Source organism: Cebidichthys violaceus, unplaced genomic scaffold (genome assembly GCF_023349555.1).
Source record: "Cebidichthys violaceus isolate CVI_PGR_0920_01 unplaced genomic scaffold, fCebVio1.0.p SCAF_7, whole genome shotgun sequence".
Classification (NCBI taxonomy): domain Eukaryota; kingdom Metazoa; phylum Chordata; class Actinopteri; order Perciformes; family Stichaeidae; genus Cebidichthys; species Cebidichthys violaceus.
This window is the reverse complement of record NW_027176927.1, coordinates 5,776,590-5,788,870: the sequence shown is the minus strand read 5'-3', so window position 1 is coordinate 5,788,870 and position 12,281 is coordinate 5,776,590. Positions and strand designations below refer to the sequence as shown.

Genomic DNA, 12,281 nt, shown 5'->3' with positions numbered 1-12,281 from the left:
TTTTTCTCTTCTGTCCTTTATTGATTCATAACATTTTCCAATCTTTTTTTTTCCATCCATGTCTTTGGGTTGTTTTGTTTCTTTGCTGCTCTGATGCCAAAGAAGCCTTGACTTGAGATTGATTGAAATTCCAATGTTAAAGTAAATGATAATTGAATGAGCTTTTAAGACTTCATCACATCACAAGCCTGGATCATGTCCATCAGGCCTTACACAGAAACTGAAGCAGCCTCTTTCCTCTTTTCTATTTCTTGCTCTTGTATTTACCTTGTTTCCTGCTTGTACTTATTTTCTAATTTCAATTCTTACAATGTGAATCCACTTCCTTCTTTTTCTAGCTTTTATTATTTTCTTCCCTCTGTCCTACTCTGAACCACTATAGAAAACACATCTCTCTCTCTCTCTCTCTCTCTCTCTCTCTCTCTCTCTCTCTCTCTCTCTCTCTCTCTCTCTATATATATATATATATATATATATATATATATATATATATATGTATCGTATGTATACATGAAACTTAGCCTCTTCTATTTTATCCATTCTCTGCATTTTATGACCTAAATTTAATTGTTTTATTCTTTTATTTAGTAGGTGTAGTTGTACCAGTCTACTTGATATATGTTTCAATCTTATTTCTGCTTTTTAACTTTCATCTTTTCTCCCTGAGTGACTGTAATCTTTGCCTATAGCTTTCTCACTTGCATGATTCATAATTCTTCTCTTCTCATTTTCTCTTCTACTCCTGCATACTACGTAGGTCTGGCTTTATTTTCTTATCATTATATTAGCTTTTCTCTCTCTGCATGTTAGTGCTTAGTTCTCTCTATCTTCTGCATTTACGTTTACAATTCTTAGCTAGTTTTGCTGCCATACTTTTGCTCCTCTCACTTTCATCAGCAGTTGTTTTATTTCTCTAAATAGATTATTTTTCTTTCTTTGAAACGGTTTCTCTATCTAGACAGCCAGTTGGCTAAAAGCGTATTTCAACAAATTTTGTAACAGTGTATCAAGACAAAAACAAACACTTTATAGTATTTGGAGGAATATATAATCATGCTTTCATTGGTGGTTTATGTAGAAACGTCTTCCTGTCAATGCAATTTCTAAAGTTCTCAACTTTCAAACTATTTTTCCTGCTGTTCTTGTTTCCCATTTGTGTAATTTTCCCTTTCAAATTTAATTGCATGAGATCAATCTTTTGCTGGTTTCCTCCCTTTTAACAATTTACATGTAGTTTTACATAGTATACATTTCTTTTACACTAATTCTTTATCACTGCTATTATCTATCTTTTCCTGTAATTTCAACGCTTTAAATGTTTTTAGCCCCTATCATGAAACTCCAACTCTTTTCTTTTCCAACTACATTCAGTTCACTTTGATGTTGTCTTATACCTTGATACAAATGTCAATCATGCTGTAAACATAGAAAGACCTTCATTGTGCCAAGTTAACCAAACTCTTCTTAGATTAGGAGCCTCTCACTCAATATTTATTTCATTTCTTAATAAAAAGTCCAGAACTTCACCGCTGAGTTCTTTTCTTTAACTTGTGCTTTTGTTTTATCCATTCAGCTAAATGTGTGAATGCAATCTGCCAGAATGCTTTGTGTGATTTAAAAACAATGACACTTGATGCACTTTATACTTGAAGTTTATTAGATTTTTTTTCAAAAATATATATATATATACACAGTATTTACAAAATGGCAGTTTATCATGTCAGATCTGTAGATGGGGAGGAGGCATTGCAGATAAACCTTCAGCTTCAGTTGTTAGTGAGCCGCAACAGAAACTATTGAAGCATTTCAGACGCCGTATAATACTTACTAGAGAGAGTGACTAATTGCACATGGCAAACAGCCACAAACATACTCAACATAAAAGGAAAAGAGAAGAATGAGAAGAGAAGAATTGCTGGTTAGAGATTTGTAGGAGAGAGCAGGAGAGGACAGCATGCAGGGAGGGTAAATAAGAGAAAGTGAGAACAGAGAGAAGACTAATTCAAATGACAGGAGATGAACACAGCAGAGGTGAGGGACGTGGGGAGTTCTACCAGCAAATATCAAGGAAGGAGTTACAAAGACTGATGGGAGGTACACAGTAACATGGGAGCAAAAAATACTGAAAACATGACTCAGGCATCGGAGAAGAAAAACCAAACATCCAAAATGAAAATGTGTATTGTTAGTTGTCTGGGGTGAGTTTTCTACTAAAACAAAAGAAATAAAAATAAAGCAAACATCCTGGGCTGTATCAATGCTGAAGACCTGAGACATCAAATGTACACACTTTAACCATGTGTAAACAAATCTTACAATGACGTAAACCAAAGGCAACAAACAACCATCGATTAAGCTCATTCACATAAGAAACCAAAAGGTAATTTCTTAGCATGGGAGCACGCACCACCACTTGTCAAATAAGAAACTTTGCCTAAAGACGACTGCATACTAAGGAATTTTGTTTTCTAATGATACTAGATGTTGGTGAATTTTGAGGATAACATATTCTGTATGTCCAGACACATTTTAGACGAGGATCACGCTGTCAAATATAAGATCTACTGCATCTCTAACAAACTCAAGCTGTTCAGTCCACCAATAAAACTCCAGCCAAATTAATCCCAAATATTAATAAATAGGGTGAGAAAAAAAAGGGAAAATTATTCGAAAAAGTATAAATGCATCTGAACAAACAGAAAACAAGAAGACTTCATCAACCCTCAAATGTGGATTTAAAAACTAAACAAGTATCACATTGCACAGAAAAACATTTCAAATATTTGGGTTAGCAGCAAATCAAGTTAGCAGCAACATCAACATTCTCCATATTTCATTGTGAAAGGCTCCCATGTATTTCATCAGCTGTGAGGCTTCAACGTGAGTCAAACCAAGACTTGGGATTGCTCACAATCCACTCTCTCCGGCTGGCGTCTGGAGGTGGTTCGCCCACTTATCACTCCATGTGCTCCTGCAACGCAGCAGTGCTACGAGCTGAAGAATGAGAGGTCTGGTGGCGTGTGAGAGAAAGGTTTTGGGACTGGGGGGAGGGGGGGGAAGTAAAGAGGACAGGGGATCAGGTAAATGAAGGGGAAAGAAAGAAAACATGTTGAGATCGTTGTCAGCACAAAATTAACGTAATTCATTACTGAAATAATGGTCAACAATGGAACAGTTCTACCAACAAATTAACAACTCAGGTTTACTGGTATTTTGTCAAAGTGATGTAAAGCTATCATTTTGTGGTAGGTGTTCAAATTACATGTTTGGCAATAGTGCTCCCAGTATATAGATCAGCTTTGCGTTGGACAATCGGCACATTTTGTCTGAAGGGACAATTTAACAAGCATATTTGTTATATCGCTGGAAATTGAGCATGATATCCCCGCCTGTGTAAATATTTTCAGGCTGAACTGGCAGAAACTAGCATCCACTGATGATATAGCACACAATCCAATCCAGACCCGTCTGCATTGAAGTTTTTACATAAATCGTTTAAAGAAGAGTTTTGCAAAACCCCAGAAAAAACAAAATATCACACTTACCCGTGTGTCAACAAAAAACTACCCTACACACTAATTGAAAAGAAATCACAGCAGTATCATACAATATTTACAAAAATATACTTTGTACACAAGTAAACATGTAACTTGTACAGCCTTAGAGTCTTAAATACCTCAAGCTCAATGTTTCTACAGTGGTAATCAATACTGTTTATAGAAAAGAAAACCTCAAATCAGGAGGAATGATATCAAAATGTGTTTTCAATTTCAGCACAATCGTCCTAAATGAGGAGCCAAACTAGAGATGATGGTGGAAAGCAGAACAACATTCAGTCAGTGTGAAAAGTTCTGTTTGTTTCTGACGTTTTCGAGCTGTCTAATCACTACTTCAAGTATTGTCACATATTTTACCAATTATCACCTAAAATAGTGCACCACCACCTATCGTATTTTAAGTCCTGAAAAGCACAAATCTCTCGAAGATAAACGACCAAAGTCTCGTCATAAATTAACTCCACAGTTTTGAACTTCGGGTAAATGGGCTACAATTGCAGCTTTTGTTTTAGAAAATTCTTTCATAACTACTGAGAAATGGACATAAAAGCACTAGTTAGTCTTCACTCAACTTTAATCTCCCTCTTTATTACATTACGGTCTAAATCAATTTGAAACACTTCAACATAGGACATTCAGACAGCACAAGTACATGTGCAGTAAATTTCCAAGTCTTATTGCCGCCATTTTGGGCATTTTAGGATATTGTCAAATTTCTCTTTACTTAATTCACCTGTCCAATATCAACCTGTAGATAAAAATCTGCTTTGCAGCTCAGTAATTATTTTACTAGGCCAATACTGCTGTCTAAAAACACAAGACGTATAACATTTAACACAGAAGACGTGTGAGGCAACATCTCTGCTGTGCGGTCATCCACCTCCTTCCAGAGAAGTCCCTTTCGCTTACCAGCCAGCTGTAGCATACAAACCACTCATTATTCCTTCTTGCAGCAGGTTTTCCGCCGATGCTCCAGCACGCAGACTTCACCATTAGCTGTATTTAAAGATGGCAGCTTAGCTGCCACTGTTTCTTTGGATAAACAGCTGGTGAAGTTAAGATGGCCAACATGGATGATAGATGGGCTTCATCACTTTGCTGATCAGGGTCTGCTGGACTCCAGGTGCTGCCAGGACTTTAACCAGAGAACGATGAAAGCAGATTCTCCGTTTGATTCTGGAGATGGAGCTCAGCTCTGACGGTACGGAGGAGTGAGGAGATGAAGAACACCTGCCTATAAAAGTCAATGCTCATCAGATTGAGACTTTTCCCGAAAAATGGCCAACCATTTCATGACTGGTGACCAGCGGATGGATACCGCTACATTAAATCAGGAACCAGACCTAAGACTTCAGTCCATTACACGGGCCATTTGAGGGAACAGGATGCACAGCTAACTGCAGATACCTTGAGGAAACCAGGCGCAGGACAGGATATACAAACCACCACCTCTTCTTCTTCTTTCAGGCAAACTGCTGGCTTCTTCTCACCATGTTGTCTCACAGTCTCTAAGAGGAATATGTTGAGTTGACCTGAATCAGTAGGCTTGTTGTCAAACAGGAGCGAGCTGGATAAATGACTTGAAGAACAGCTGTTTGTATTTCCCTTTTGGTTGACAAGGCTTGATTCTTCAGGTGTTGGAGCTGTTGACTTGAGGAAGGAAAAAACATAACAGAACACTGTTAGCTTTGACATCTGATGGTGGTTACGGAACAGGAACCATGAGGGAGCCTCCCTGATCTGGTTCTGTGACTTCTGGGGCTCTAAATGCTGAGACTACAAGTTAAAAGTAAAATCTACACTGTTCACTCACTTTTCTGGCCATATCAATGTAGTGAGATAACTTGGGCATTAGGGAAACCTACAATATTTGAGTGACAGTGTGTGTAGACTTCGTTTAAAACAGTTCTTGTGTTAGAAATTACATCTGAAATCTGAAACTTGTATCTTTCTATATGGGTCTTCTACAGCTGTTAGTTTCCCAACTTCCCTATCTGAGTAGACTGAGGTGTCTGAAGTGCAGTACATTAAATATGTAAGGATCCATGATAATCCCCTAGCGTCACCCTTCACGGTGCTAACGCCCCCCCACCCCCTCAGGAGGCAGCCAAAGCGGCTGTGCTGGCTTTGCAGTCTATCTTATCGGGGTCACAAGGGTAGAAGGTGACACCTAGCCCAGTAAGAAAGGCCATACAGGAGTCTAAACAAGAGAAGCCCAGATTGGACTGCACATACTGCACCGGCAAGTCGGGCCTGAACCTGCAGAAGAAACAGAAAAATGGAAACCTTGTAAGTTATGAGGACCTAAAACGAGGAACTAAATGTGCAAACTTTCTGAAACTTTACTTACGTTTTGACTATGGCCCAAAGTGCAATCTTTCTCTCCCTCTCTACAAACTTGTCAATTAGGTATGAAGCCATACGCGGGGCTTCCTTGTACAGCTTAAAGAAACGGCGATAGTTTCCTAACGCCCAGGCAGCACGGAGGGCGAGAGCATGAGCTACACACACATCTGCCCGCAGTGCTGGGGTCAAGTAAACCAACTCAGTGGTCAGATCTGGAAGGGAAGATAAATGGTGGAAGTTTAATTAGGAAGGAAAAGGCAGAGAGGGTGAGAATGTGTATGAGATGTGTGAATGCGGCTGAAAAGAAAATGTGAGCATACCTCCAGAGTTCTTAGTGAAGATGTAATAAATCAATCTATATGCTGTAAACTCTCCAATGTTTTCTGAGGGATTGTCCTTATACAGGGCCTTCAGCTGGGTCTGGCACTGGTTGAACTCTTCATGGTCTCCCTGAAGACAAACATTCAGCTCGTATTAAAACATGTTAACTCTTTCAGCTACTACAACACTTATAAAAATGAAAACAGATTCACCTTTTCCAGAGCAATGCGTGCATGACACTCATACACTTCTACTGTGAACTCAGTACGAACTCCTTGGACCTGGATGACGAGGAAAAATAATCAAATTTTAAAAAATTCAAGAAAAAAACAAACCCATTTTAACATTCTAAAAAGACTAAAACAGAGGGGCAAATTATTTATGAACATTATATACCGTGAGGTCCTGTCGTATGGACTTCATCTGTTCACAGGCATAGGTGTAGTCCTGGTGGGTTTTCCAGTGGACTTTCACAGTCTGCAGAGATTTTCTCAGGACCTTGGGTAAAAACAAGTTCAGAAAAAGATCAATGTCTGGACCTTGGCCTTCTGTGACGTAGAAAGATATATAAATATACTCAAAAGGTTTCATTATATGTCATCCCTTTCTTCTCCCTTGTTTTATGCAATTTGCATGGTATTATGCAGTTAAGACTTTAACTAAACTAAACATCATCTTAGGACTATAAAACTGCAGTGAGCATACTTACATGCACAGGGCGCACAGTGGAGGGGTCCGGGGCACAGGTGAGCCTCAGGTAGCACTTGGTGATGTCCTGGCATGTTCCCACAATGGGGCAGTCCTCCCAGCTGAGGCCTTCCTGGGTTCCATCGGGCAGGTCCAGGGAATTGATGGAGAGAACCAGTGGCTCTGAGCGAAGCTGCTTGTGGAAACGAGCGGCTCTGCTCTGCTTCTTGGCTTCTCTGTTGGGATCGTGGAAATCCAGACCAGCATTGCCCCCTTTCCTCTTCTTTCCAACGGCTGCATTGGAATCATCCATGTTTCTGGGAGAACAAGTTAAAAGGGTCATTCACAAAGTATCCCTGTCATAGAGCAATAAAGTAGTAAGCCTTCTTCAAGAGCAGTGATCAATGAGAATAGCAGGGGCCTGATGAGAACATTTATTTACCTCCTTCCTCTGTTTGCTTTTCCTCCTCTTCCTCGTCCTCTCTCCCCACGGCCTCTATCCCTGTCACTACCACGACCACGACCACCTCTCTGGCTGCGACGTGACAGCTGAGGTCGGAGGTCACTGGAGATGCTGCTGTCTGACTGTGAGCCGGAATCACTGATAGCGTAGAGACACAAGACGTTTAAAAAAAAAAAAAATAAAGACAAAGGGTGCCTACACTCACCAAAAAAAGACAGGGAAATGATATCTTACCTGCGTTTGTGCCTTTGGTTGCTGCGGTCCCTGTGTCGGCCGTGTGATGGGGATGGGGAGCGGGAGGAGGAGCGGGAGGAACTAGAAGATGGACTCCTCTGAGAAAATATGTTCCTGTAGTGGCCCAGTCTGTGTCCACCACCCCTGCCTCTTGGAGACGCACCTACTGCGCTTCCACCATCTGATGTCCTCTGGGATTGAACAGATTCCCAACGAGACTGCTTGACCTTTAGTCTGCAAAAAACATATAAATAAGACCCAAATCACAATTTGCAACTATTTAGATCAAAGAAATGCATCAGGCAAGATCGTTGCAGTGTAACTTATTGAAAACACAATTCAACTGAAACCACATCAAAATATAGTTAGTTTATGTTTGATTTGCAACGTTCATGTGCATTAGTTTAAAGAAGTGTCAACGCTTAGATACAACAGGCAAACACTAATCAGCTACTAAACTCACTCTGGCAACGGCTCTCGATTCCAATCAATAGTGTAAGCAGAGCCATCCTTCAGCCGGTCCTGCAGAACTTCCTTCAGCACCTTCTCTGTACGATCTTTGTCTTCCTCCGTCTCGCAGGCTGTAAAACAGCGCTGCACATATTCCTTCATGGCTTGGGGCCAGTCCTGGGGTCTGGAGAGAAAGCATTCTAAGTCAACATATCATTCACCGACTCTCTCATCTCTTTTTAATCCGTAGTGACAGTCTAGTTCTCACCGTGTCTGAGCACCTCCGGCTGCAGCGCTGGCAGAAGATGGGGAGGAAGGAGCTGGATTCAATCCTGAGGGCTGGTCGCCGGGCGGGAAAGTCTGATTGGACATCGGAGAACACTGAACCTGATAGGGCCTCTTGTGAATATTAAACTTTACTGAAGCTGACCCAGGGGCCTCTGGGAGAAAGAAGACATAAAAGGAACATGATTAAGAAATGAACACTAACATTTTTTCTTCTTTATTTCCATCCTTCTATAACTAACTAAATAACCACCATTAGGTTCGTACAGTGAGATACAAAAGTATGGAACTTTACTTCTTTGTATATAAAAAAAAAAAAATGGATACATCTGGTTTCAAAATGTAGAACCATAACATTGGTCCCGGGATCATCTTTTATGGGATGCTCCTGATTGGTCAATAATCAAACAAAGCTCTCTGATTGGTATAGACAACAGTTGATAAGTGAAACACATGCCTATTTGTACTTGTCATGCATGTCAGCTACTTCACAAAAGAGCAAATCTTACGTTTCATGCGGTGCCACAGTTGCTGTCCTTGTTTTTGGTTTTTGTTTTTGTTGGCCTCTCCTCTGCCGAGCCCGGGTACATACTGGCCGGGCTGCTGTGAGGTATTCTGAGGGGGCTGATAGGTGTTCTGGGCCTGGAAGCCTTGTCCATAGTTGGGCCTTCCCTGGGAATGATTGTAACCTTGCATTTGGTTAGGGTCACCGGGAGGGTATTGCATGGAGTTATTTGCACTGTAAGCATTTTGTGATGGAGAAGGGGGGTACTGGGAGTTGGGTGGGGGAGGAATTGGTGGGGGTGGAGGAGGAGGGGGTTTCTCTGAGGTGGTTGGGCTCTGGGGTGGCTGGGGAGCAGCAGGGGGTGGAGGTTGTGATTGAGACGGGTATCCAGGGGACTGATCTTCCATTCCAGGCACTGGAGGAGGCTGTAAAAAGAAAAGATGAAGAATTTTTTTTTTTGCCGTTTTTGTAACTTTTTTTAAGAAAATGATTTTTTTTTCTAGAAGCTACATAATTGCCTCAGAAATAAAGTTGAAATTCCTTAGATCACACGCTAATTTCACAAAATGCTTACACTACTACAGTCAAACTATTACAAAATGAGTTAATAGTTGATAGGGTTGCTGGTCATGTCCAGTAACCCTATGTCCATGCATTAGTTTGTCAGGTGCTCATAATTTAAAAAGGGTCAGTGTCAAAACCTCATCCATTAGGTCTGTTATTACAGAACGGCATGTGTATTTCTCCTCAACATGCACAGGACGTTTGGTTCACCCTGTGACCCGACTACATGCACGAGTGAAAAGAAGGTATAAGCTAAGTAATGTGACGCAGCAAACCAAACCTGTGTGTGTTAGTTGATGTGTACCCACGACTAAGTGTTTTTTTTTTCCTCCCCTATCTCCCTATCCTATTGACAACATGCCAGTGTGCCTTAACTGTTACAGTAAGAATTGTGGCCAATTAGCCACTGTTAAATGGCTAATTAAAAAGGCTATTCAATGTTTCCTTGCTGTACAGAAAACTTGACCCCAAAACCGAGGTACATCCTGAACCATGAATGTTGTGTACTGTTCCACTTGAATAACTACAAAATGATTGTGATGTACCTGTCCATTAGAGGGGGGAGTTCCCGGGTAAGGCCCTTGAGGTACACCATACTGATTTGATGGATATGCTGCTCCTCCATACTGGAAATACAAAGAAACTCATGTTGTCATTGTAGAATCTCCCTCGAATCTCTTAGCATCAGAAGTTATTTGGAGATACAGATGAACAGGCCTTGCAGTGCACAGTGTTGAATGCAGCAGATTTGTATTAAATGTTATTAACATTTTGATAGGAACAAAATGTATTTCTGTACTTACTGGACCCATGGGGTAGTAGTAGTTATAGGGGTATGTGTATCCAGGGTAATGTTGCTGAGTTTGTGGGTACCAGGGATAATACTGTTGCTGCTGCTGCTGCTGCTGTTGATGTTGCTGTTGCTGCTGAATAGCAGCAGGGTCAGTCACTGCTGGCTGAAACTGACCGGCCTGAAACGAGACACATGCCCAAATAAGACTTGTTATTTCAATACAGAACAGAATAAATCATCATTTAACGTTAGATTTCAAGTTGTTATCAGATCACCTAACATAAATGTCAAATGCTAGGTGTTAAAAAGATAAACACACAGAAAGAGATAAAAGCACACCTCTGCTGTGGCTGTCCGGTTGGCTTGTGCCGATTTAGCAGAGCTCTGACTCTTGTTAATAGACGCTAGTGCTTGTCTTGCCTTCTCCCATTCTGGGTTTTCATGAACCTGGCCATCTCCAGCTCCACCATATGACCTGCCATCAACCAAAGAACAATTGTGTTTTAAGTATTTATACACATTTTATTATCTATAAGCACATTCACACACTTAAAAGTCTTGAGGTTGACTAACACAATTAAAAAGTATATATTAATGGCAACATTACAACTATACAAAAATAAATCAATATATTAAGGATATATTTCAAAACAGTTTCGACTATAAATGTTTACGTCTGTCTAAACGTTTGCACCACGTTCACTGTGACCTAACGTTAGCAGTTGGCTCGTCTTACATCTAACGGCTAACTAACGTTAATCGTTCATCGTTAATGTCAGTTAGTGTCAAAACGTCAACGCTGCGTTAGTGTGTAATGTTGGCAATGTTAGCTTCTACGTTAATGTAAATATAGTAACCTTAAGCAGCTAACAGGTTAGCTGTGAACCAAACCAACGGTCGGTATGTTGCTAGGTAGGGTTTACGGTATGCTAACACTTGTCAACACCCTCAGCTGAACTAATTATGATTAAGAGATTATATATAACCAAGACATCTCTACCATACCATACTATATATTTACGTTTTAGTCAAGCTGTAGTATATTTACTTAATTATCCAAGTAATATGTGTCTTCTGTAGCTCAAAGTGCGACCTACCAGTTTGTTGTTGGGGTTGCTTGTGTCGTGTTGGCCGCCATTTCGCCACAGACTACTGTTAGCGTGAGGAGCTAACGCTTGGACGGTTGTTCGCTAGCTAAGCTAGCTGGCTAACGTCGCTAGCGTTAGCTCTCCTGCTAAAGCAAAAAAAGGTAAACAAGATGAAACCTGACTCGATGATTAACTGTTTAGAAAGACAGTCAGCCGACTGCCACTAACGTCGATCTAGCCAAACAAGTCAAACTTTAATACAACGTCCTTTGATTAAAGGTGCAAATTAACAAGTGAAGTTTAACATTCGCATTCCTTCCTTCTTCGTTGACGACAATCTTGGTCTGGTTCGGCTGCGGAGATACAAAATGGCAGATAAGCAAAACTGGCTGAGTCAAGTGACGTTGTGGTGGTAATGTTTTGTTGCCCAGAGTACATCCTCTCAGGCAAAGTTTACGCCCGTGTTATCCCCCACCTTCTTTATCGCCCCCTACCGGCTCCACCAATCAAATGCCGGCTTAATGTTTAGGCCAGAGCGCCAGAGCCGTACTAACCACTTGCCTGTCAATCCTAAGGAATGGGAAGGGATTGTAATGCCTGACAGGCTAAACACAGGAAAAAATGTCCCCAATGTTCTTAACTTTGCTCAAATTGGTAGTGAAAAGGAAAATAAATTATTACTCTAACAACAAATAGAAATAATATTTTATATATATATATATATATATATATATATATATATATATATATATATATATATATATATATCAATTATCAGCATAACCCCAATTACTAGTATTAATATCAACATCAGGTGTTGTTAGTCCATGTGTTGCCAATATGACACCATCTGAGAAAAACATTCACTTTGTTTGACCATAATTGGTTGGGCAGCTATATATAATTTTAACCGATCAACCAATGTATGTGTTTTTTCTTTGTGTTTTTCAATAATGATAAATCTTGTATATACTCACGCATTATGGTA

The 12,281-nt window shown here is 40.3% G+C and overlaps 1 protein-coding gene across 1 annotated transcript; it reads right to left on the bottom strand.

Moving 5' to 3' along the window:
* Positions 1-1,636: 1,636 nt before the first annotated feature.
* leng8 (leukocyte receptor cluster (LRC) member 8) lies at positions 1,637-11,655 on the bottom strand. Its single transcript, XM_068735194.1, has 15 exons — positions 11,303-11,655; positions 10,545-10,680; positions 10,216-10,383; positions 9,958-10,038; positions 8,853-9,273; positions 8,327-8,498; positions 8,072-8,242; positions 7,609-7,842; positions 7,354-7,512; positions 6,934-7,228; positions 6,621-6,722; positions 6,437-6,505; positions 6,224-6,353; positions 5,908-6,115; positions 1,637-5,816 (listed from the first exon to the last, which is right to left on the bottom strand). Exons 1-15 carry the CDS (start codon positions 11,341-11,343, stop codon positions 5,654-5,656), a joined length of 2,550 nt encoding a protein of 849 aa, XP_068591295.1. The 5' UTR covers positions 11,344-11,655; the 3' UTR covers positions 1,637-5,653.
* Positions 11,656-12,281: the final 626 nt, after the last annotated feature.

Bases quoted from the DNA above. Each gene is read 5' to 3' on its own strand.
- leng8 (XM_068735194.1), bottom strand. From the start codon at position 11,343: ATGGCGGCCAACACGACACAAGCAACCCCAACAACAAACTG. The intron at 8,499-8,852 runs GTAAGATTTGCT...TCTTTCTCCCAG, and splicing joins ACTGTGGCACCGCATGAAAC to AGGCCCCTGGGTCAGCTTCA. The intron at 6,354-6,436 runs GTGAATCTGTTT...GTTTGTCTTCAG, and splicing joins CACGCATTGCTCTGGAAAAG to GGAGACCATGAAGAGTTCAA.